This window comes from Heloderma suspectum, chromosome 1 (assembly GCF_057233095.1).
Source record: "Heloderma suspectum isolate Gila_16-S chromosome 1, 16-S_ref, whole genome shotgun sequence".
NCBI classification, from domain to species: Eukaryota; Metazoa; Chordata; class Lepidosauria; order Squamata; family Helodermatidae; genus Heloderma; species Heloderma suspectum.
The window spans coordinates 299,950,124-299,976,755 of record NC_139458.1 but is presented as its reverse complement, the minus strand read 5'-3'; the positions used below and the strand labels follow the sequence as shown (position 1 = coordinate 299,976,755).

General features: G+C 43.7%; 1 protein-coding gene across 2 annotated transcripts in view; it reads left to right on the top strand.

The window, feature by feature from the left end:
• The first annotated feature begins 2,199 nt into the window (after positions 1-2,199).
• IMPG1 (interphotoreceptor matrix proteoglycan 1) overlaps positions 2,200-26,632 on the top strand; it is a 139,747-nt gene continuing 115,314 nt past the window's right edge. The window contains exon 1 of one of the 2 annotated variants that reach the window (XM_084826947.1): positions 2,200-2,459. In XM_084826947.1, the coding sequence (XP_084683073.1) occupies positions 2,426-2,459 (34 nt within the window). In that variant the 5' untranslated portion in view covers positions 2,200-2,425. Of the gene's footprint in view, positions 2,460-2,573; positions 3,034-26,632 lie in introns of those variants that run through there. The other variant, XM_084826948.1, reaches the window with a different exon arrangement.

Sequence of the window (26,632 nt, the reverse complement as noted above, 5' to 3'; positions counted from 1 at the left end):
GCCCCCTGGAGGTGCTTCTCATCTTCCCCATTGAAACCTGCTTGTTCACCTGCGTCTTGCTTGGGCCCAGACAACAGTGGTGGTGAGAAGGAGGAGCAGTAAATTCCACTGCGTACTTGCTTACTGTCTCCCTGCCTGTCAAGAGGGCAAGGGGTAGTGATGAGAAAGAGGAGGAGGAGCGATAGCAGCTGGTGACTGGCAGTGAGAAGGTAGACTCCTTGAGGGAGGGGGTTCATTGAGGGTATCTTGCCCAAGGGCCCTCAAAACCTTGAGCTGGCACTGACGTGGTCCTCAAGATGTTATTGGACAGCATGTGGGGGGCACTTGTTCTCCATCCCTGGTATATGCTTTTCCAACTGCAAAAGAAAGAGAAAATACTCTTGTGGAGATGTCACTGTTGCAAGGGTATGTTATTTAAGGGAGATTACTGATTCTCCACAGTGACAAACGACATTTGTTTGTGTGTGTGTCTTTTGGATGAAATGCTGCTTCAGCTCAACGGTCTGTCCTTTTATTCTTCATTGGTATGTTTGTAATGTGCTATTGAAGCACTGCCAGTTTTTTGAACCCTCTTTGCCTCTTTAAGAATATATAATTATTTCTGACAGCAAACCAGCCAGAAGAAACACTTCTAGATTAATTAACAGTGACCCATAATTAAACACAGCAGTACTCAGAGAAGCAGTAGTCCCTTGATAGCATTGCTTTAGTTATAATGAGTGTTTATCATCCTTGTTTGCTTCCGCAGTGGCAGTTATCAAGTTTAGTTACCAGGTTTTTTAATTAAGTGGAAATATGGATAAGCTACTGCAAAATATTCATGATTTACAGATAACTCTCAGTGTACAGATCCCATCAGAAAAACACACAGGCGGTCCCAGTTGTATTCATGTTTATAAAGAAATAAGTCCCACCAAGTTCAATGGAGTTTACGCCCAACTAAACTTGCAGCCCAGGCACAAATTATCCATATATCTTACATTTCTTCAAATCAGCGATATAAAAGTTTTGCAGAATATTTTCTTAGCTTTTACTTCAGTTTATGGCACTCAGAATCTTACAAGCAAAATAATGTGGCATACACCAGTGACAGAATGCTAGTGCAATCCCATTTTGTCTTAAGATAAAGAGTAGATTATTTGTTACAGGCAGTTTTTCTGTGGTAAACATGTACTTAGGAAACAAATGCCAGTATAAACATGCACATACAAATGTGCTGTATATAATAACGATTAAATTCATGTTTCTCCAGCAGGTATTACAATATTGGGGTCTAATATGTTTTAGCTCGCCCCTGCCCCCCCCCCAAAAAAACCCTTGGTTTCAGCTTCCCTGTCTTTCCTGTTTGCCATGATAATGTTTTTTTTCTCTTTTGTTCGTTATCCTCTAACAAATAGGTATCTTGGCTAGTACAGAAAAAGTACAAGCCTTTCAGAGAACATTCAGTCCTCCTAGAAAATCCACTCATTGTAGTTGCTTCTTTGAGAATTCCTATAAAGAATTCTGCAAAAGAACAGAATCTCTCAAAGAATAGGCAACTTGGTCCCCATCTTCCCACATTGGGATCTGCATTATTTTATTTATTGCTGGAATTGCACTTTGTTCCTGATATGAAAGAAGAAATGCTACCATAGCTACAGTGCTGTCTTTTTTATTCTCTAGGGTGTATGGGTTGGAGTAAATCCAGAGCTTCATTGTTCAAGATCGCTAATTTTCTGGAAGGAAACTTTATTTCAAGAAGGCTATAAAAATGTTTGCTGTTGGAAAACAAACATTAATACTCCTAAAGACTGTAAAAACCAATGAACAAGATGAAAAGCAGGTCAGCCGCTTTGTAATCCTTGCTTCAAGTAGATAGAGGAGGGTGATCTTTGTTTTCTTTTGCCATTGTTTAAATCCCAAGTAAAAATAGAACTCTGACCAGGTTCAAATGAAGGTTGTTCTTAGAGCAACTTCTTCCTGCACAGCTAGGGAAGGTTCTTGCTGCCAGTGAATAACCTCCAAGTGAGAAGCCTAGTCCTGGCAAACAAGATATACAAGAAAATGAAATTCCAATTCTATCATTATCCCTGATTATCTAGATGGTGTGTGTATTTTGAATGTTGTTAAGCTTCAGGCCGCAAGGCAAGTTTCTCTTACTCTCACCCCGCCCCCCAGTCCTGATCAGTCTCATCCCTATCCCCACCATTCATCTAATTTGGAACTGAATGTTCCACACTGTGGTTGCTGCAGAACTTTCCTGCTGAGTCATGACATTGCTTGCTTGGACATTGCTAAAGCAGCCGTTTCACGGGTTTTGAACTGAGAGGCTTCACAACATCAGCTTGCTGAAGGGATGTTCATTAACTATGATTGCACCTCACCAGAGTAACAAAGTCTGCTGCTGCTGCCATTTGGCATTGCTTCTTGATATGACATAGGCCACATGACTAGGATGTCTAAGTGGCAAGTGTTGACAGGTAATGGCCACTAGAAGAAGACTTCCATTGTTTACAATAGTGCTACTGAAAGTCTTCTGGGGCTGACACATGCCACTCCAGAAGGTTAATAAGATGAAGGCAGCCCTTCCAGCTGCACCATAAGAGGGATTATGTCTGAGCAGCAGATAAAGAGCTTACTCCAGAAACAGAGGCTCGCTCTCTCTCTCTCTCTCTCTCTCTCTCGTTGTTTAAACTTCGTCACTCCTCAGAATTCTCACTCCAGTCCTACTTTCATTTTCTTTGGATTAGAAGTGTGGGCTTGAGAGTTTTGCTCAGCTCCTGTATACCGCTAAAATCCTGTTGTTACACATTGGACCAGAGGACATTCTAATGACTCAGTTCTGGGACATATTTTCCAAAAAAATTCAGCTAGTAGATAGTTTGGGTGGTTCATTCGCCTAAAAAGAAAATCTCTTATTCAGTGAACCCTAGTTCTCTATCCTGCGTGACTATCCTTGAAAACTGTGAATGATTTAAAAAAGGAGCATGCATTTGAAAACTGGATTAATATTTCTTATAATTTGCCTTGTGCTCCAAGTTCAAGAAAGCAAAGGTAAGTGTGTATTAAAGTATATTATTGTTTTACATTGCTTCAGCTGGGGGTTGGGGGGACTTAAGAAGGAAAGGTATAGAAAGAGAGGAGTGCAGAATTCATTGCTTAGAACTATATAAATATAAAAATGTTTGACACCCCAGGCCTGAACATGTTTACTTCAGAGTAAGAGCAATTGTTGCAGATGCCTATGTCATTGCAGTTTTCATTAACAAAGAGTGTTTTATAATAAAAATGTACAATAACAAATTTCTACAGCCTGAATCAGGCACATTAGCCTCTGTAGACAATGCAGTTCAGTTAAGATCTGTCAACAAGACACATGCCATTTCAAAAACAAAAAGAAGCAATACATCTGAGGTGAAGTAAGTGTGTATTTCTACTCAGAAGCACATATAAAGTTAGTCATGTCTATATCCCATTGAAAGCAACTGGATTTAAGTTGGTTGCAAGTTTGTAACTAACTTTCCCCATTGGTTTCAATGGGATTTAGCCCTGCCTAACTTTAGCTGGATTGGGGCCACCAAGTAGACCTGAATGTGCTTCTACTGCATGAATAGAAACTGCTGTAGTTCAAAATTTTTAAGGTGGACTTGACAGCAAAGGGAATACAGACAGATAGACAGCCACACATATTTATAAATCAGGGCAACATTAATGATAAAGCTATGTTGCGCCAGAAATATAAGAATGTTGGACCATGGGAAGCTAGTGGATCCTTAAGTAAAGGGAAACAAGCAGAAATGCTCATTTATGGAATGGAGTAGGTCAGTAGAGCTTGCAGAAGGACATCCGTTGCCCTGTGTCTACCCGGAAATGAGTGTTTCCGTTGGTTTCTGGGGCTCCTTAAGGATCTACTAGCTTTCTGTTGCTCTAGCAGTGACTCTCATTGGGACAACACTATCTGCGGGAATGCAGCAGCAATATAGGATACTGCCCATTGGGTTGGATCCAGACTTAGTTTTGCTTAGAGCAGACCCACTGATATCAGTGGGACAACCAAGTCATGACTAATTTAAATCCCATTGATTTAAGTGAGTCTACTGTAAACGTGACTAAGTCTGGACCCAACCCATTGTGACAGTGTTTGCCAGGGCCATTCCAAGACATTTTGCTGCCTGAGCTGGAACAGCAAAGGGCACCCCCCACACACACACCCATGTCAAGGTGCAGAGTACACAAAGCCGGCCAAGTTATTTTGGTACCTAAGGCTGAAAATTTCATAAGCTCATCTCCCCCCTCTCACAGTAAAAGTCGGGTAATAACAACGTACCCCTTCATGGATCACTGCCTTGTTGTAGCGAAGGGGCTTGCGTAACTCAGTGAAGCCATAAGCTATGCCGTGCAGGGCCACCCAAGACGGACAGGTCATGGCAGAGAGTTCTGACAAAATGTGGTCCACTGGAGAAGGAAATGGCAACCCACTCCAGTATTCTTGCCAAGAAAACCCCATGGAACATATCACAAGGCTAAAAGATATGACGCTGGAAGATGAGCCCCTCAGGTCGGAAGGTGCCCAATATGCTACTGGGGAAGAGCAGAGGGTATTTCCAAGTAGCGCTAGAAAGAGTGAAGCGGCTGGGCCAAAGCCGAAAGGACCCTCAGCTGTGGATGTGTCTGGTGGTGAAAAGAAAATCCGATGCCGTAAAGAACAATATTGTTTAGGAACCTGGAATGTCAGATCAATGAATCAAGGTAAGCTGGAGGTGGTCAAACATGAGATGGCAAGATTGAACATCGACATCTTGGGAATCAGCGAACTAAAATGGACAGGCATGGGCGAATTTAATTCAGGTGACCATCATATCTACTATTGTGGGCAAGAATCCCTTAGAAGAAATGGAGTAGCACTCATAGTCAACAAAAGGGTGGGAAAAGCAGTACTGGGGTACAATCTTAAAAATGATAGAATGATCTCAATACAAATCCAAGGCAAACCATTCAACATCACAGTAATTCAAGTCTATGCCCCAACCACTGATGCCAAAGAAGCTGAGGTTGATCGGTTCTATGAAGACCTCCAACACCTTCTAGAACTAACACCAAAAAAAGATGTCCTCTTCATCATAGGGGATTGGAATGCTAAAGTAGGAAGTCAAGAAATCACCAGGATAACAGGCAGGCATGGCCTTGGTGTACAAAACGAAGCAGGACAAAAGCTAATAGAGTTTTGCCAAGAGAACATGCTGATCATAGCAAACACGCTTTTCCAACAGCACAAGAGGCGACTGTACACATGGACGTCACCAGATGGTCAATATCGAAATCAGATTGATTATGTCCTTTGCAGCCAAAGATGGAGAAGCTCCATACAGTCAGTAAAAACAAGACCTGGAGCTGACTGTGGCTCAGATCATGAGCTGCTTCTTGCAAAATTTCGGCTTAAATTGAAGAACGTCGGGAAAACCACTAAACCGTTCAGGTATGACCTAAATCATATCCCTTATGAATATACAGTGGAGGTGAGGAATAGATTTCAGGGATTAGACCTGATAGACAGAGTGCCTGAGGAACTATGGACGGAGGTCCGTAACATTGTTCAGGAGGCAGCAACTCAATCCATCCCAAAGAAAAAGAAATGCAAGAAAGCAAAGTGGCTGTCTGATGAGGCTTTACAAGTAGCTGAGGTAAGAAGGGAAGCGAAAAGCAAGGGAGAAAGGGGAAGATATATCCAACTGAATGCAGAGTTCCAGAGAATAGCAAGGAGAGACAAGAAGGCCTTCTTAAATGAACAATGCAAAGAAATCGAGGAAAACAACAGAACGGGAAAGACTAGAGACCTCTTCAAGAAAATCGGAGATCTCAAGGGAACGTTTTGTGCAAAGACGGGCATGATAAAGGACAAAGAAGGCAGGGACCTAACAGAAGCAGATGAGATGAAGAAGAGGTGGCAAGAATACACAGAAGAACTATACAGGAAAGATCTGAATGTCCCTGATAGCCATGACAGTGCGGTCACTGAACTTGAGCCGGACATCCTAGAGAGCGAAGTCAAGTGGGCCTTAGGTAGCATTACTAACAACAAAGCTAGCGGAGATGACAGTATTCCAGCTGAGCTATTTAAAATCCTAAAAGATGATGCTGTTAAAGTGCTGCATGCAATATGCCAACAAATCTGGAACACTCAACAGTGGCCACAAGACTGGAAAAGGTCAGTTTACATTCCAATTCCAAAGAAGGGCAACACCAAAGAGTGTTCAAACTACCGCACAATTGCGCTCATTTCACATGCCAGCAAGGTGATGCTCAAAATCCTACAAGCTAGGCTTCAGCAGTATGCGAACCGAGAACTACCGGAAGTACAAGCTGGGTTTCGAAGAGGCAGAGGAACTAGAGATCAAATCGCCAACATTCGCTGCATAATGGAGAAAGCAAGAGAATTCCAGAAAAACGTCTATTTCTGCTTCATTGACTACGCTAAAGCCTTTGATTGTGTGGATCACAACAAACTCTGGCAAATTCTTAAAGTGATGGGAGTACCAGACCACCTCCCCTGTCTCCTGAGAAACCTGTATGAGGGTCAAGAAGCAACAGTAAGAACCAGACATGGAACAACCGATCGGTTCAAAATTGGGAAAGGAGTACGACAAGGCTGCATATTGTCACCCTGCTTATTTAACTTATATGCAGAGTACATCATGAGAAATGCCGGGTTGGATGAATCAGAGGTCGGAATTAAGATTGCTGGGAGAATTATCAACAACCTCCGATATGCAGACGATACCACCCTAATGGCAGAAAGCAAAGAGGATCTCAAGAGCCTCTTGTTGAGGGTGAAAGAGGAGAGTGCAAAAGCTGGTTTGAAACTCAACATTAAAAAAACTAAGATCATGGCATCTGGCCCTATCACTTCCTGGCATATAGAAGGGGAAGAAATGGAAGCAGTGACAGATTTTACTTTCTTGGGCTCCAAGATCACCGCAGACGGTGACTGGAGCCATGAAATTAAAAGATGCTTGCTCCTTGGGAGGAAAGCTATGGCAAACCTAGACAGCATAGTAAGAAGCAGAGACATCACCTTGCCGACAAAGGTCCGTCTAATCAAAGCTATGGTTTTCCCAGTAGTAATGTATGGCTGTGAGAGCTGGACTATAAGGAAGGCTGAGCGTCGAAGAATTGATGCTTTCGAACTGTGGTGCTGGAGAAGACTCTTACGAGTCCCTGGGCTGCAAGGAGGTCAAATCAGTCCATCCTAAAGGAAATCCACCCTGAGTGCTCATTGGAAGGACAGATACTGAAGCTGAAGCTCCAATATTTTGGCCACCTAATGCGAAGAGAAAACTCCCTGGAAAAGACCCTGATGCTGGGAAAGACTGAAGGCAAAAGGAGAAGGGGATGGCAGAGGATGAGATGGCTAGATAGCATCACTGATGCAATGAATATGAACTTGAGCACGCTCCGGGAGAGAGTGCAGGCCTAGCGTGCTATGATCCATGGGGTCACGAAGAGTCGGACACGACTGAACGACTAAACAACAATAACAACGTAAATAACCAACTAGCTATTTCCCCTTTCATGACTCCTAAAATCCGCCTGAGGTAGTTGCCTCACTTTGCCTAATGGTAGGGCTGGCCATGGTGTTTGATGAGAAAGACAAGAACTCTAGTGATTATAATAAAATGATGTGTATTACTCTTCCGATAAAGTATTTCATATGAACTTTAAAATAAAGCATCACTTGGTTCAGTTATTTAGTATGAAGCCACAATATAAACAAAGCCATTCGAATGTATACTTCAGAAATGGCCATATTTCCTTCTGATGCATTGAAAAAGCAAACAAGCTTTGTTTTTAGTTTATGTAATATGAAAGTGTGACACCGTTATATTTTCATTTTTCTTTCTGGGCAGAAAACACTCTTCTTTGGGGGTGGCGGGTGATTGTTTACTTTGTTAGATTGGCCTAGTGGCCAGATTTTTATTTTATTAAGATTTTTTATAATCTTTCCACTTTTATATAATGGGTCAAAAATACTGGGATTCAATCCACATATTAGCACTGGAATAGTCCAAAGAAAACTGAAGTAGCAAAACTGAGTCTATTTTATCTAAGTCATTCTTGAATGATCTAATATGTATTCTATACAACGCACTTGTGCAGGTAAAATTCAAAGTGGATTCAAGATCAAATATATTTTACAATGGCAGAACAAGTAGAGACATGTGAAAAATGAGACACTATTGTGAATAACATTTTGAAATTTTATTTCCAGATGGAATAGTGCAGCCATTTGGTTTCTTAAACTGCGTGATAAAAGAATTGTATACTTCACTAACACAGATGTATGTTAGTGAAGTATACAATTGTTTGCTGTAGCAAACCAAGATTTAATCAACATGTGGAGGCTATTTGTGTAGAGGAAAATATAACAGTAGCAACATTTGAAGTTGACTTTTTAGGCCATTGTTTGTTATTCTGTCTCTCATTTTTCACAATCCAGTTAATATAATCCTTTAATACTATTTTAAAAATTGGGACACATGGGTGACAGGGAAAAGTGAATGCTTATCTGCAGCAAGAACTCTTAGAAAAATGTGGGTAGAAATCCATTGCTTTTGCATTTAAATGGACATTTTACAGCAATTAAGATAAACGTATTCAAGAGACTGTGAATTAACAAAGGTATGAATTATATAACAAGCATGATTAAGGAAAGGAAGGTTATTACACAGAACGATACAGCTGATTATTAGCCCTGATCTCCTCCTCCTATTGTTGCTGAGGATTTTGGAAATCTGGAGTAACTGGATGACAGTTTTAAAAATCCTATCTTAAGGAGCGCCTCCAGCAACACCAGACAGGCCGCTTAACAAGATCAGCCTCGGATGGCCTTCTCTCTGTCCCATCAGCCAGGACAGCTAGACTGGTGGGGACGAGGGAGAGGGCCTTCTCTGTGGTGGCCCCCACTCTGTGGAACTCCCTCCCTAGGGAACTCCGTCATGCCCCTTCTTTAATGAGCTTCCGTCGTGCATTAAAAACGTGGTTGTTCAGGCAGGCATTTGGGGTGGGTTAGGGTATTTTTTTTAAAAAAAAATTTATGGTAAAATTTTATTGTTTTAAATTGTTTATGGTGGGTTGTACATCGCTCAGAGTGGCTGGGTGACCAGTCAGATGGGCGATTAATAAATGTAATAAATAAATAAATAAATAAAAAATGTTACAGTGCAATCCTATGCATGTCTGCTCAGAAGTAAATGCTGTTGAATGCAATGGGGCTTACTCCCAGATAAGTGGGTGTAGGATTGCAGCCTTAATGAAAGCTGAAACTTTCTGACAGATTATGAATGCGCTCCCCAAGAAAAGTAATAGAAATTATTTTGCTTTTAACATTTACTAGATAATACACCTTATTAAAAGCACAAGAGATATTCCTGGGTTAAGAGGGGACAGAGAAAGGATTAATAATGAAATCTGTGTTTTCTTATAACTTGAAAAGTGTACATGACAGCTTAATTTGAGATTATTGCAATGCATATAGCTCATGACGGATCAAAAGATTTATCTTAAATAGTGCTGGCTTTTGTCAGTTTGTGTTATAGCTTGTCTTGTTTTTGAAAAAGAATGGCTGGAAAAAAATTCATCTTTCCTTTTTAAAAGTATGACTTGAAAATGCATGCACATATTTTGGTACCCCATCCCCTTGATACTGGTCCAGATATATATTTCAGACATTTAAATGTACCTGCAGGATGTTCTCTTTATGCTTTGTCTGGCCTCCTCTGGACAGAAATGAAAATTATAAGGGCTGTATTAGACAACGTCAAAGTTTTGTTCAGTTGAAAGGTCCACTTTGGCATCTGGCTCATTAGTTTCTTGCAGGAGTAAAGAGGCATGCTGTGGTTATGCAGCTGCTACTGAACAAATAGTGATGTGGGTTCTTCTCCTACTGATCAATCCCGTGGAGACTTTCCACACCAGGAACATCTGCCACTGATGTGCAAATTCTCCATGTGATCAGAGGATCCACGTGGCAAACCACACGAGATGCCACATTAGGATGAAGACAGTCACAGCAAAGCAGCTTCCCATGGAGGTAAGGTGGTGTGCAGGCTGGTCCTTACATGATGTGAACAAGTAGCACTCTAAGCCACAACCTAGAATTCAGTTTCTAGTTTTGGTGGCTACTTCTGCTTTTCACCACCCACTAGCTTTGGTAATTTGGGAGGCTGCTTATGCAGCACCAAAGAAAGAGGAAGTGCATCATTAAGACAAAGGACCAAATAAGACAGATTTGCAGAAAAATGCATATGTTAATTTATACGTATAGATGTGCATTTAGAAATAATTACTATACTTTAAATAGAAATACATTTCCCCATAGTGCAGAAGACTGTGACCAGGACAGCTATTTGTCTGCTCAGTCTGCTGTCCAGATGGTAACTGGCAATGGGCAACTTCAAGGCCCCAGCACTTATGGTTTTATCTTTACATTAGACAGCCCTTCAAACAGAGGACTCTCCTCTGTCAGGCCTCCAAATAGAGGACTGTCCTCAATAATGTAGGGGACACACACACCCTATTGGTAATGGTCTCAGACACTTTAAGCCTTTCAGAAGGAATTTGACATGCAAATGAAAGGGAGATTTGCTGCTGTCATGTTGTCATATGGTAGTATAAAATTAAGGAAATACATGTGGGGGATACATGTGGTGAATAAAGGGGTAACAGGCCTTCCAGTCATATACTACCAAAGTGCTCTCAAGGCATTAATTTGGCTCACTTAATTAAATGTAGAATTCCAGCAATACAGCTTTGGATCCTTGTGACAATTTTCCATGTATAACAAAAGGAGTAAGAAAGATCTTGAGATAATGATCATACAACTTATACTAGTATGTCTAGATGTGGAAGAAAGATGTCAGTAAATGACTACTTGGGAAGTTTTATGTTGTGTTCACATGCCAAACTTTGCTAGGATTCCTGGGCTATTTATGCCTCTAACCAGAATTTTCAAATTTATTAAAATTTAACTAGAATTTCCCAGGCATATGTACTTGGCTTGGCCCTGACTTCTAAACTCCAGAAAAGGCCACATCATCCATCTATTCTTAATGTGACAATGCAAAATCATGCCTTCAAGGTTGGAAGATGCTGTTGCTATGATGTTCCAGATGCCAATACACAGATATACAGAAGAAACTAAAGGTTTGAAGCTGGGTCTTCTATTCCGTTCTGCAACTAACCTCCAAGCAATTATAAGCCATCTTGTTGAAGAAAGAAAAGGAAATATCCCATTGTTAGGATACTATCAAATGATTTCAGCCCCCTTAGGAACATAAGAAGCTGCCTTATACCAAAGGTGTTTCCAGATGGACAACTCCTAACACTACCAAACAAAAGTCATTGTGCAGATATTCCATCTTTTCCTCCTAAACAGATTTTTACAAAAATAAAAAAGATGGAAGAATTAGTGGGAAAACACAGGAAGGTTACAAGTGGAAAATGAAGTTTTGACCCCACCTCTAAAATCCATGAAGGCTGGGTGATTTCACAATAAAAACATGACCAGGTGGTACCTCATGTACAACCCTTGGTCCATATAGCTCAGCATTGTCTACTGAGGCTCGAGCAGCTCTCCAGAGGCAGAGGTCCTTTTCAATCTATCTAGAGATGGCAGGGATTGAACATACCACTGCTCTACCATTGAGCCATATGGTCCTTCCTTGGCATATTAATTCTAAGCATTTGGAAATCCTCTTGGAATTCACTCAATATTACTAGGGATGTCGAGAATTCCACCACAGATCTTGGTGAGGCCGAATGCCAGTGCATTCAGCCCCCCGAAGTCCATGGCGGAATGAAGCCCCTGTCCCCCCAACCCATGAAAACCGCACAAAACAGAGCACTTACCTGCTGCCGTCCATGCTGACTTGCGAATGGCGGCCGCCCTGTGGCTGCCATTCGTTTCATCATAGCCATGATAGGCTACGTAAATACTTACGTAGCCTATCACGGCTAACGCAGGGACGCCTTTTGTGTCCCTGCAGAGGCCGTGATAGGCTACATAAGTATTTACGTAGCCTATCACGGCAAGCCAAAAAAACAAACAAACCCAGCATAAGCAAATGGCAGCAGCTACAGCGGCCGCCATTTGCGTTCCCTATTTTTAGCCATTTTAGCCTACGTAAATATTTACGTAGGCTATTACGGCGAAAAAAAGGGGAATGCAAATAGCGTAGTGGGCGCCATTTGCGTTCCTCCCCCCCCCCCCCCGTTTTAGCCTACGTAAATATTTACTTAGGCTATTACAGCGGGGGGGAAAGGAACGCAAATGGCGCCCACTACGCTATTTGCGTTCCCCTTTTTTTCGCCGTAATAGCCTATGTAAATATTTACGTAGGCTAAAACGGCTAAAAATAGGGAACGCAAATGGTGGCCGCCATAGCTGCCGCCATTTGCGTACGCTGGTTTTTTGGGGGGGGGGCTTGCCGTGATAGGCTACGTAAGTATTTACTATCACGGCAGCTTCGCAGGACGCAAATGGCGGACGCTACAGCGGCCGCCATTTGCATCCGCAGCAGCCCGTCCGTGGCCGGAACTCCAGCTGCGGACGGCCCTGTCTGGTGGCTCCGTGGAGCCGCCGCGGAGCGGAGCCAGCCCAGGGAGGATTCCGGGGGGAGGGACGGAGCGCCTCCCCCCCCCCACGAATCCAAGCTGCGAAAAGGTAAGTGACTTTCGTACATCCCTAAATATTACCCATCATACTTGCCATGGTTGTTCAGACACCTTCCTAATCTGGTGGTCAAAATTAAGTGGTTTACTACTACCAGTGGTACACTGAATGGAATTGCATTACAAGGCAAGCAATCTAAGCAGCTGTGCCAATGGTTGTTTCAAAGGGGCACAGTGTGTGTAACAGGGAATGTATGGCAAGCTTCAGTTGTTTTTGTCTATTTGTATCATGAGATAAGGAGGTGAAAACGCTGTATTAATGCTACCATGTTTACTCTATATGTGTTGCCAATACCATAAAGACAAAGTAGAACATACTATAAATGTGAACCTTTCTGTTATAACACATGAAAAACATGCATTCATTGATGGAAGTCTTGGCTGGCTGTGAACTATAACATGCTTAGCAGTGACTCATACTATCTTTCAATGTCTTACCATTTGGTGACTTATCACACGAGGACTTACCTCCACTGAAAAGTGTTAGGACACTGAATGGTATCAAAGCATATGTGGCCTCTTTTTCTCACATACATGTCATCATCACATGAAGTAGTACTTACTGAGTGATTAATAGGAATGTCCAAACTCATCCTTTGCCTAATTTACTTATGAATTGAGATTACGTACCCCTAGACATTGTGCCCTTTCCCTTTTCAGAAAGAATATGAGGGTCATGCAACATTTATTCATGGAGGCTTAATGTGAGTTTTAGTTCAGATAATAAATATTCTCCAGTTTATTCAGTCGGACAGACAAAAGCTTTCTATGTGCTTTGAGAAATTCTAATTACTTCTGGCTTTCCACTTCCCATCCTGATGCTCTAACTCAGCCACGAGAAGCAACTGTTAAGGATCTCTGTTTATATAACTGACCTCGGGAAGAAGGTTAAATATATCTGCACTAAAAGACCCTCATCAGAATCTTTCCTTCTTTTATCTAAGAAATCAACATTTGGATTGCTTGGAGGCGCTGAATCATAATTTAAATTTTCTATTCACAATGGAACGCCTATAAGCATTTGTATTGGCTTATTACATGCATGCAGCCCAGTTCAAAACCTGTGACTGGCCTTTTTGTGAAGTGTGACTCATGGGAACATTCCCATCCCTGGAAAAGTAGCTTGAACTTTTAATGTTATGCATCTGCTTCCAGACTTCTACTGTTTTAAATAATCATTAAATAGTCATTTGCTTACTAGATACATACAATGTAATGTATGTATATCAACAGTGGGTACTTAACTGCTGCAGCCTGCAGCAGACGGAGAGCATGCTTGAATCCTGATATGATTACTCATGCTTTATAGCTCTTAGACAGACTAGATAGCGATGGAGGAAATGAAAGAAAGAACTCTGTAGAACAAGACAGTTATTGCCAATCAAAGGCTCTGTGCCCAATAATGATCCAAATTAATAGGTCACGGTAAAGTGGCTGTGTCCTAAATTACTGTACTCTTGGCAGGAAGCTTCTGCCACTCTGTCCTTGTCTATATGGTGTTTGTGTGTGTTTCTAACTTAATATTTTTTCTGTAGTTTCCAAGCTCACATAAAAGTATGAAGTGATGTGACTGCCACATATAGCTTGTATTCTCTCTGATAACCTGTTCAAGGAAACATATCTGTGCAATGAAGATTTGATTTAAATTATGTTTTACATCTATAAATCTCCATAGCTTGGATCTTACAATAACTGAGGCTGTAATCCTGTACTCACATTCGTAGGAGTAAACCCCATTGAATTCAACGGGACTTGCGTCTGGGTAGACGTGTATAGGACTATGCTGTTAGTGATGTTTCTGGAAGGAAAGTTGCCTGTCGCCACCTTCCAGGGTTGTAGTTGTGGGGGGTCGCACCGGGTCTTCAACCTGGTACTGTTTTTGCGGACAGGTCCCAGATGGCTCCCCTCCGCTTTCCCAGCAGCGAGCCAGCAACAGAAGGAGTGACTGTGCGGGCCAGCTGTTGTCTTTGCTTTGGTTCTTCCCCCTTGGCTGGAGCCTCCCAAGAGGGGGAGGGGGCGTGAGGAGGGCAGGTGGAGAAGGCGCTGCTGCTGCCTGGCTGTGTTCAGCTGAGCTCGTCCCGCAACACGCTGGGCAGGGGCAGTTACAGCCGCATGAGTGCCCCGAGCATGACTTCCCTGCCCGAGCAAAGATCGTGGCCTCCAGAGCCAGCTTCTGAGGGAGGCAGGAGAGTTGTGGGGGTAGTGGCTGCAGCCCAGTCAGGAAGAACCTGCTTGGTGGCAGGTGGAGGAGGAGAAGGTGAAGTAAAAGTGAGCTAGGAAGCAGGAAGGGGGCTGAATTTCTCAGATTGGTGGGTGAGATCACTTTTGGGAGGAGGATAGGGTGTGTCTGTGTGTGGAGTGCATGGTATATTCCTTTATGTATGGGCAGTGTAGCACCGCCTCAAACAATAATTTAAAAAACCTCCCTACCGTGTAGAGCTATTGGGCAGAATGAAATGGTGGAGTGAGAGGAGGTGCTAGAATTCTGTTTTTTTCTTTGCTTCTAAGCTGTGCTTTACATATCTGTTCAGAAGTAAGCCCAATGAGTCAATGGGACTTACTCCCAGGTAAGTGTGTATACGATTGCAGCTTAAATGGCATTGCTTGCTAGCTCCTGTGAAATGCACAGTTGTATGCTGTTTATTTTTTAAAATGCTGTTTACTTTTTGCAGTGATTTTTATAGTTTTTAATGTATTTGTTTTTATGTTCTGTCTTAATTGTTTTTAATTTGTATTTTATTATCAGCTGTATTGAGTGCCATTTTTTTGGCAGAAAGGTGGAATATAAATTAAATAATAAATAAACAATAGGTAAACAGTGGGGAGGAAACATCCAGGTGTTTTCCGCTTTAGCAATCTGTGAATAAGTCAACTGAAAGGGGTCAGTTGAAAGGGGATTTTTCTGTCTGACTCTCTGATGCAGCCTCCAGTCCTTCTGTTTAAGGTACGATCCAATGCATGCTTAGACAGAAAAAAAAAGTCCAATTTTCCGTGTGGTTTGACTGCAGCATCTGATCCCCAGGGGTATACTGCCTCTGCACATGGAGGCTCAACATCACCATCATGGCCGATAGCTGCTGATGGAGCTATTGTACATGAATAAAAGCTGCCAATGAGAGTGGCCATCACCACATCTTTGTGTCAGGAAATTCCGCATGTTAGTTGGGCACGGCTGTTTGTTGTTCTCTTTTGCAAATCACTTACACTCATGGTATGATAAGAATATGTCGTATGGAGGAGAGGGTGAGGTTTTTTTTCCTGTTAACTATCCTTGATGCAAGCAGTACTCTTGGGAGGCAGGATAGTAACCCTGATCATCAGAGGCAGGGTACCTCTCCTTGCCACCAGATCCTGGGGTCCAGCAGGAGGGGAAGGCTTTCTTTCTCCATCTTGCCCTGTTTGTGAGCTTCCCGGAGGCATGTGGTTGACACTGCTGGACACATGGTTCTGCATTACTACTTTACACATATACCAGGGATGAGAAGCAAGATGAAGACTGCAGTCTTCCCACAGTTACATGGAGTAAACCCATTGAACTCAATGGGGCTCCTGAGTAAACAGGCATAGCGCTGATTTGCATTGAGCAAAGATAACTGGGTGAAATAATGGCTTAGAGGGAAAGTGAATGAGTGAAAGCTCATTTTTATTGTACAATTGTATAATCTTAGAAGGGGGCGTGGCTGTGGAGGCATCTGTGAAGGGGCCCCGGACGTCTGTGTTTACCACTACACTACTGCCACCTTCCCCCTGCTGCCACCTGTGTACCCCAAAAAGCTTCTGAGATGCACAGGGCCAAGACGAGTGCTCCTGATGCCAGGGGTGTTGAAACCTCTTTCAGCCCAAGAGCCAAATTCAATTTTGGAGAAGCTCTTGGGGGCCATACTCCAGTAGGGGTGGGGCCAAAGGCAATGGGATGGGACCAAAAATAGCATATTTTACCTTAAAGCTCCTATTGCCGGTAACTAAGCCTTAGGAGAGACATTTCAACCTTTTAGAAGGGGGGGGGGTGCACAAAAGCTGGGAGATCACCAAATGATTGGCAGTCAGGGAAAGGGGTGGGGCCAGGGAAAAGGGACGCCACATGGGGAAGTCCTGAGGGTCAGATTGGGGTCCCAGGCAAGCTGGATTTGGCCCACAGGCTTGAAGTTTGACACCCCTGTTCTGAACAATGTGGGAAAGGGCACAGGTGGCTGCTGGGTAAGGGGAGAAATGCTCAAAGTTAGGTATGCTTCCTAAAATAAGTCATGGAGAGAGCAATCCTGTGGCCACTGGACAGTGGCTAGACGGCCATAGGATATGTTCTTTTCCAGGAACTGACCTCCCCACACTTCCGTGCTGCCTCAGAGGCAGCGCAGAACAGCCCCATCCTCCCCACTTGCAAGAGGAGCACGGAGCGGCCGGAAAGCGGTGTGGCTAGGGGGCATTCCAGCGTGGGGAGAGCATAACTTCCTGTACGACACATTCAATGTGTCGTACAGCAGCCTCCTTCCCCACCCCACCCTCCCACGACTAGACAGCCACAATCAGTTGTCTAGCCAAAAAAACAGGGCAGGAGGAGCTCGGAGAGAATGATCCCCTCCGTGCTTCTCCTGCCCTGCTTTGGATAGGCGGTTGCCTCTGAGTTTGGAGGCGGCCGCCTATCTAGATAGGGTTGCTCCCTTAAAGAAGTTCAACAAAGGAAAGCTTCCTGTCCATTCCAACCAAAATGATCAAGGGGCTGGAGCACCTCCCTTAAGAGGGAAGGTTACAACAGCAGGGATTGTATAGCTTGGAAAAAAGGAGGATAAGGGGAGACATGATTGAGGTGTACACAATTATGCACAGTATGGAGAATGTGGATAGGGAGACATTTTTCTACCTCTCTCAAAATACTAGAACCTGGGCTCATCCCATGAAGCTGATTAGTGGGAAATTCAGGGCAGATAAAAGGAAGTGCTTCTTCACACAGCACATAGTTGAACCATGGAATTCGCTACCACAGGATGTAGTGATGGCCACCAATTTGGATGGCTCAAAAAGGGGGCTAGACAAATTTGTGGAGGAGAAGGCTATCAATGGCTACTAGTCCTGATGGCTTTGTGCTACTGCCAGAGGCAGTGAGCCTATGTACACCAGTTACTGGGAAACATGGGTGGGAGGGTGCTTTTGTACTCATGCTCTGCTTGTGGGTTACTGGTTGATAGCTGGTTGGCCACTGTGTGAACAGAATGCTGGACTAGATGGGCCCTTGGTCTGATCCAGCATGGCTCTTCTTATGTTCTTAAACCCCTGTACTCCCAACCCCATACCACATTTTTCAGGACAGCCCCTTGACCAGGCAGAGGGGCTTTGTGAGGGAGAAGGGGGGCAGTAGAAACCTTCCTTCTATTAACCCCCTTAAATTTACTTATCCTAGTATCTAAACCTATATATTATAATAGAACAATTTATTTTAAAGCTTCAGCTTAGATTTGTAACAGCTTTAAAGCCCTGTAGTGTTTCACTGACAAAACAAACCTCAAGGGTATTCCCAAGAAAACTAGGGATGGGCGGATTCCCTACCTGCCGGTCCGTGGGGAATCCACCCGTGGGGGGGAAGCAATCCGTTCCTCCCCCCGGAATCCTCTTTGGCCGGCTCTGCTCCGCGGCGATTCTGCAGAGCTGCCAACTGCGTCTGAAGTGCCAGCAATATGGCCACCATGCCGTATCTCTGGCTGAAGGGGACTTGACTGACTGCGGATGCAAATGGCATCCAGGACACCATTTGCGGCCATAAAGGTCTTAGTTTAAGGTAAATGCAGCTGTGAAAAAACAGGGCCGCAAATGGCATCCAGGATGCAGTTTGCTGCCATAAAGCTCTTAGTTTAAGCTAAATGCAGCCGTTTATGTGTGTTCCGTTCCGTTCCGCTACGGACTCTGGGGGGCTAAAGAATCCGGCCTCATTGGAGTCCGTGGCAGAATTCTCCGCCATCCCTAAAGAAAACATCACTAATGTAGTGAACATATCACTAAATCTGCATCTAAGAAGCAAATTTATTCATTGCAGAGGTTTTAGTGTTCTTTTACATGATCTGTAGTCATCTCCTTGAATGTCTTGTAGATAAAACATGTAACAATTTTTAATGTAGTACAGCATTTGTAAGAGACACAAGCCAGTTACAGTCCGGGGGAATGAATGAGGTCAGTTTCCTGCCCCCATACTCTACAATGAATACATTATGTGTCATTGTGGATTGGAAAGAGGGAATCATTCCTCCAGAGAAATTTAAGTCTGGGGGTGGGGGGTGAGGGAGAGGTTGATAGTAATTAAGATTTTGAGATAATGATTATACAGCTTATGCTAGTATTTCTGGATGCGGAAGAAACATGTCAGTAAATGACTACTTGGAAAGTTTTATTTTGTTTTCACATGCCAAACTTTGCTAGGATTCCTGGGCTATTTATGCCTCCAACTAGAATTTTCCAAATTTATTAAAATATAACTAGAATTTCCCATGCATATGTATGGTTGTCATATGGTAGTATAAAATTAAGGAAATACATGTGGGGGATACATGTGGTGAATAAAGGGGAAATGGGCCTTCCAGTCATATACTATCAAAGTGCTCTCAAGGCATTAATTTGGCTCACTTAATTAAATGTAGAATTCCAGCAATACAGCTTTGGATCCTTGTGACAATTTTCCATGTATAACAAAAGGAGTAAGAAAGATCTTGAGATAATGATCATACAACTTATACTAGTATTTCTAGATGTGGAAGAAAGATGTCAGTAAATGACTACTTGGGAAGTTTTATGTTGTGTTCACATGCCAAACTTTGCTAGGATTCCTGGGCTATTTATGCCTCTAACCAGAATTTTCAAATTTATTAAAATTTAACTAGAATTTCCCAGGCATATGTACTTGGCTTGGCCCTGACTTCTAAACTCCAGAAAAGGCCACATCATCCATCTATTCTTAATGTGACAATGCAAAATCATGCCTTCAAGGTTGGAAGATGCTGTTGCTATGATGTTCCAGATGCCAATACACAGATATACAGAAGAAACTAAAGGTTTGAAGCTGGGTCTTCTATTCCATTCTGCAACTAACCTCCAAGCAATTATAAGCCGTCTTGTTAAAGAAAGAAAAGGAAATATCCCATTGTTAGGATACTATCAGATGATTTCAGCTACCTTAGGAACATAGGATGCTGCCTTATACCAAGGGTGCTTCCAGATAGACAATTCCTAACTCTACAAAACAAAAGTAATTGTGCAGATTCTATTCCAATGTGCATGTTATAAGCATATTCTTGATTGGATTTACCCATCTGCTACATTTAACTACTGATCTGTATTTAATTATTAAAGCTGTCTTTCAGTCATTACGTTTTCCTACTGGTATAAATATCAGCAGTATGCTTGCTGAAAATTTAATTCTTGTTTTTAGATCACTTGGCAGCAAATATAAGAAAGCTAATAAAATGGTTGTTGTTGTTGTTCAGTTGTTTAGTCGTGTCCGACTCTTCGTGACCCCATGGACCATAGCACGCCAGGCCTTCCTATCCTGCGCTCTCTCCCAGAGTGTGCTCAAGTCCATATTCATTGCATCGGTGATGCTATCTAGCCATCTCATCCTCTGCCGTCCCCTTCTCCTTTTGCCTTCAATCTTTCCCAGCATCAGGGTCTTTTCCAGGGAGTTTTCTCTTCGCATTAGGTGGCCAAAATATTTGAGCTTCAGCTTCAGTATCTGTCCTTCCAATGAGCAGTCAGGGTTGATTTCCTTTAGGATGGACTGATCTGACCTCCTTGCAGTCCAGGGGACTCGTAAGAGTCTTCTCCAGCACCACAGTTCGAAAGCATCGATTCTTCGGCATTCAGCCTTCCTTATAGTCCAGCTCTCACAGCCATACACTGCTACTGGGAAAACCATAGCTTTGATTATACGAACCTTTGTCAGCAAGGTGATGTCTCTGCTTCTTACTATGCTGTCTAGGTTTGCCAGAGCTTTCCTCCCAAGGAGCAAGTGTCTTTTAATTTCATGGCTACAGTCACCATCTGCAGTGGTCTTGGAGCCCAAGAAAATAAAATCTGTCACTGCTTCCATTTCTTCCCCTTCTATATGCCAGGAAATGATGGGGCCAGATGCCACGATCTTAGTTTTTTTAATGTTGAGTTTCAGACCACCATTTGCACTCTCCACTTTCACCCTCAACAACAGGCTCTTTAGATCCTCTTCGCTTTCTGCCATTAGGGTGGTATCGTCTGAGTATCTGAGGTTGTTGATAATTCTCCCAGCAATCTTAATTCCAACGTGTTTTTCATCCAACCCTGCGTTTCTCATGATGTACTCTGCATATAAGTTAAATAAGCAGGGTGACAATATGCAGCCTTGTCGTACTCCTTTCCCAATTTTGAACCAGTCGGTTGTTCCATGTCCGGTTCTTACTGTTGCTTCTTGACCCTTGTACAGGTTTCTCAGGAGACAGGTAAGGTGGTCTGGTACTCCCATCACTTTAAGAATTTGCCACGATTTGTTGTGATCCACACAATCAAAGGCTTTAGCGTAGTCAATGAAGCAGAAATAGAATTTTTCCTGGAATTCTTTTGCTTTCTCCATGATCCAGCGAATGTTGGCGACTTGACCTCATGTCCTCTGCCTCTTCGAAACCCAGCTTGTACTTCCGGTAGTTCTCGGTTCACATACTGCTGAAGCCTAGCTTGTAGGATTTTGAGTATAACCTTGCTGGCATGTGAAATGAGCGCAATTGTACGGTAGTTTGAACACTCTTTGGCATTGCCCTTCTTTGGAATTGGAATGTAATCTGACCTTTTCCAGTCTTGTGGCCATTGTTGAGTGTTCCAAATTTGTTGGCATATTGAGTGCAGCACTTTAACAGCATCATCTTTTAGGATATTAAATTTGCTCAGCTGGAATACTGTCATCTCCGCTAGCTTTGTTGTTAGTAATGCTTTCTAAGGCCCGCTTGACTTCACTCTCTAGGATGTCCGGCTCAAGTTCCGTCTTCCATGACCGCACTATCATGGCTATCAGGGACATTCAGATCTTTCCTGTATAGTTCTTCTGTGTATTCTTGCCACCTCTTCTTAATCTCATCTGCTTCTGTTAGGTCCCTGCCTTCTTTATCCTTTATCATGCCCGTCTTTGCACAAAATGTTCCCTTGAGATCTCCGATTTTCTTGAAGAGATCTCTAGTCTTTCCCATTCTATTGTTTTCCTCGATTTCTTTGCACTGTTCATTTAAGAAGGCCTTCTTTTCTCTCCTTGCTATTCTCTGGAAATCTGAATTCAGTTGGGTGTATCTTCCCCTTTCTCCCTTGCTTTTCACTTCCCTTCTTTCCTCAGCTACTTTTAAAGCCTCCTCAGACAGCCACTTTGCTTTCTTGCATTTCTTTTTCTTTGGGATGGATTGAGTTGCTGCCTCCTGAACAATGTTACAGACCTCTGTCCATAGTTCCTCAGGCACTCTGTCTATCAGGTCTAATCCCTTCAATCTATTCCTCACCTCCACTGTATATTCATAAGGGATATGATTTATGTCATACCTGAATGGTTTAGTGGTTTTCCCTACGTTCTTCAATTTAAGCCGAAATTTTGCAACAAGAAGCTCATGATCTGAGCCACAGTCAGCTCCAGGTCTTGTTTTTACTGACTGTATCGAGCTTCTCCATCTTTGGCTGCAAAGGACATAATCCATCTGATTTCGATATTGACCATCTGGTGATGTCCATGTGTAGAGTCACCTCTTGTTGGAAAAGAGTGTTTGCTATGATCAGCGTGTTCTCTTGGCAAAACTCTATTAGCCTTTCTCCTGCTTCATTTTGTACGCCAAGGCCATGCTTGCCTGTTATTCCCTTTATTTCTTGACTTCCTACTTTAGCATTCCAATTCCCTATGATGAAGAGGAGATCTTGTTTTGGTGTTAGTTCTAGAAGGTGTTGTAGGTCTTCATAGAACCGACCGATCAACCTCAGCTTCTTCGGCCTCAGTGATTGGGGCATAGACTTGAATTACTGTGATGTTGAATGGTTTGCCTTGGATTCATACTGAGATCATTCTATCGTTTTTGAGATTGTACCCCAATACTGCTTTTCCCACCCTTTTGTTGACTATGAGTGCTACTCCATTTCTTCTAAGGGATTCTTGCCCACAGTAGTAGATATAATGGTCACCTGAATTAAATTTGCCCATGCTTGTCCATTTTAGTTCGCTGATTCCCAAGATGTTGATGTTCAATCTTGCCATCTCATCTTTGACCACCTCCAGCTCACCAGTGTAGTGTAGTGGTGAGAGTGACGGACTGGGAGCCGGGAGATCCGGGTTCTAGTCCCCACTTGGCCATGGAAGCTCACTGGGTGACTTTGGGCCAGTCACAGACTCTCAGCCCAACCTACCTCACAGGGTTGTTGTTGTGAGGATACAACGGTGAGGAGGAGGATAATGTAAGCCGCCTTGAGTTCCTTGCGAGAGGGAGAAAGGCGGGGTATAAATGCAATAAATAAATAAAATAAAAAATATGTATTATTTGTCATAACTCATCAAGATCTGTGAACATTTCTCCTTCCAATCCAGCCACATTGGCACCAGTAGCAAAGCCCCCATCCTGGAAGATTCCATGGAGCCTCCACAGCCCAGATGGGGTCCGTGGGCTGTAGATTCCCCGTCCCTGGTTTTAGGGGAGTGGGGAAGTCATTTTGCTGCCTGAAGCAAAGGGCAAGAAGGTGCCTCCTCCCATTCCATGTACAAAAGCTGACTGGGCTGGCAAATGATTCTGTCTTAACACTGATGATAAGATAGCATCCTCCACTGTACCTGAAGGCAGCAGGCTAAATTAGGAGGCACAGAGCAGATCATATGGCGCACAGGTCTCTCCTCCAATACTTTGTTGCCACCTCCCAGCATCTGCCACCTGAGGTGACTCCTCCACTCTGCCTAATGGTAGGGCCAGCCCTGCCTGGTTTAAAAGGTTAAAAAGAGAGAGAAGCCTCTGCTACTGGCTGCTAAGCCTCCTGCCCCAAAGTCTTCAGAATCTCTCCAGCCCACCCCTGAATGTGCAGAAAGTGCCTCCCCACCATTGCAGCCCAAGGATGGGGCTGAGCAGGTGGAGAGGCACTTTATGATCTGCCTTTGTTTCAAAGCCCCTGGGCCAGGCAGAAAGCTAGGCTCTCACAGTTCCAGCAGGTCTGGGACTGAATGGTGCCTTCCACTGAATATGTCGCAAACCAATGAAAGGATCCAATGGTTGGTACTGTCAAGTCCTAATGTTAATGGAATGCTGATATTGAGGGCTGTAGCTTATTTCAGAAGGACTGTCAAAAGAAAATGGGTGACCCTGGTGATGGGAATGCACTATAATGGAAGGAATAACATCTAAAAGAGGTACCATTGGGGAAACAGTGAGTCAACGTTTGCATGGGATTGTGAAGACGAAAAATGTTATATAAATGTTAAGTAACAATGAAAGGTCAGTGGAGTGTGACAGATGTCTGCCTATCTACAATTGAATTATAATGAAAATATAGAGTATTTCCACAGCTGTCTTCACTATGCAGAAAGCAGGAGAAATGCCTTTGCAAATAAACAGTAAAAGGGCAAAAATGTTGTGATAAGCCAATATGTTATATGCAGATACAACAGTGATAGAACAAATTTATTATTTTATTTTACTAAGTGACAAATCAGGGGAGGGGGAGGGATTAACTATCCATGTTTCTGGGATTATGGATTTTTGAAAATCTGTATGTTGGAGTTTAGTTGAAAAAGCCACATTTATTGCTGTGCTTCTAAAAAGGGATGCTGGAGGAAATCTTGCCATTAGTTGTGGAAGCACTGAAGTGGGCAGGTGGGTGCAAAACAACAGGTTTTTATTTATTTTATTTATTTATATATATTTATTTTTATATATATATATTTATATTTATTTATTTATTTATATTATATTTATTTATTTATTTTACAAGGTTTGTATACCACTCTATATCTAAAACAGAGCAGTGAACATAAAAGGTAAAATAGTAAAAGATTAAAATACCATATTAAAATTATGCTTTTAAAAAACAGAATGCCAATAAAAACCATGGCTTGTCAGTTAAGGAATGCCTCCTGGAATAGTGCTATTTTCAGGAGGTGCCAGCAGGAACACAATGCTGGTGCCTGCCTGACCTCCAGGGGCAGGGAGTTCCAAAGAAAGGGGGCCACCACACTGAAGGCTCTTCTCCTGGTGGACTCCAGTTGGGCCATAGGTCCATGTGGAACCAGCAGGACCAAGTCCTCTGGTGACCTCAGTGATTGGGCAGGTTGGTAAAGAAGAAGGCACTCTCTCAGGTATCCTGGTCCCAATTTGTTTAGGGCTTTGTAGATTAGTACTAATACCTTAAACCTGGCCCAGTAGTGAATGGGCAACCAGGGCTGTTTCCTCAGCAAAGGAGTTGCTTGCTGCAAAGGGGCAGCTCCTGACAACAGCCGAGCTGCTGTGTTCTGTGCTAGCTTCAGCTTCCGGACCAGCCTCAAGGGCAGCCCCACATAGCGTGCATTGCAGTAATCCAGTCTTGAGGTTACTAGTGCCTGGACCACGGTGGCCAAGCTGTCCCTTGTTGAGTTATAGTTACTCAGTGGTGCTGGATACTCAGAAAGACCTTTCTATTGTTACTTTAAATCCAAGGTGGGGAACCTCTTTCTGCCTGAGAGCCAAATTCAATTTTAGAGAAGCTCTCGGGGGCCTCATTCCAGTGGTGGGTGGGGCAAAAAATACAGCATATTTTAGCTTACAGTTCTTACTGCCAGTATCTAAGCCTTAGGAGAGGCATGCCAACTTTAGAATGGGGGAAAACTAGGGATGTCAGAGAACTCCACGACGGATCTCGGTGAGGCCGAATGCCAGTGCATTCGGCCCCCCGAAATCCATCGCGGAATGAAGCCCCCCACCCCCCCAACCCACGAAAGGCGCATGGCACGAAGTCCCCGCCACCCCCACCCCACGAAAGGCATGCGAAATGGAGCACTTACCTGCTCCCGTCCGCGCTGCTTTGCGAATGGCGGCCATCCTGCGGCCGCCATTTGCTTCCTCCTCTCAATAGCCATGATATGCCATTTGCATCCCTGCAGAGGCCGTGATAGGCTACGTAAGTATTTACGTAGCCTATCACGGCGGCGGGGGGGACCCCAGCATACGCAAATGGCAGCGGCTACCGCCGTTTGCGTACACTGGGGTTTTTCCCCCTGCCGTGATAGGCTACATAAATATTTATGTAGCCTATCACGGCTCAATACAGGGACGCAAATGGCGGCGGCTACAACAGCCGCCATTTGCATCCCTGCAGGGCTGCCCAGCGGCCGGATGTCCGGCTGCAGGTGGCTGGAGCCGGCCGGCAGCTCCGCGGCTTGGCCGCAGAGCAGAGCCGGCCAGCAGGATTCCGGGGTGAGGGACAGAGCACCTCCCCCCCTATTGAGGATTCCGGGGAGAGGGACGGAGTGCCTCCCCCCCACCGCGGATTGCCCAGCGCGGAGCCAGGTAGGTGTTTCGTACATCCCTAGGGAAAACTGCACAGAACCCACAAAACTACTAAATGATTGGTGGTTAGGGGAAAAGGGCATGGCCATCTGGGGACCCCAGGAGGGCTGAACACAGGCCCCAGGAAGGCTGGATTTGGCCCTTAGACCAGAGGTTCTGCACCCCTGCTTTAGATATTCCAGCTCTAGTGTTGAAAACAGCTTCTGGGGCTGAGCCCTGGCTTGAATTAAGCCATGCTTACACACTGCACAAAATAAGAGTAACACCTCAATGTAGGGTAGGTCTGTTAGTCATGACAGCTGTATGCCACTGTGCTCAGTATATCAAGTGCTAAGGCAAAACTGCAGGGAGGGAATGACTGTCATTTTCATATAGATGGACTCGCTCCAGCCATCTGCCCTCCCTGCTCATGTTGGATTGACACAGAAGTCAAG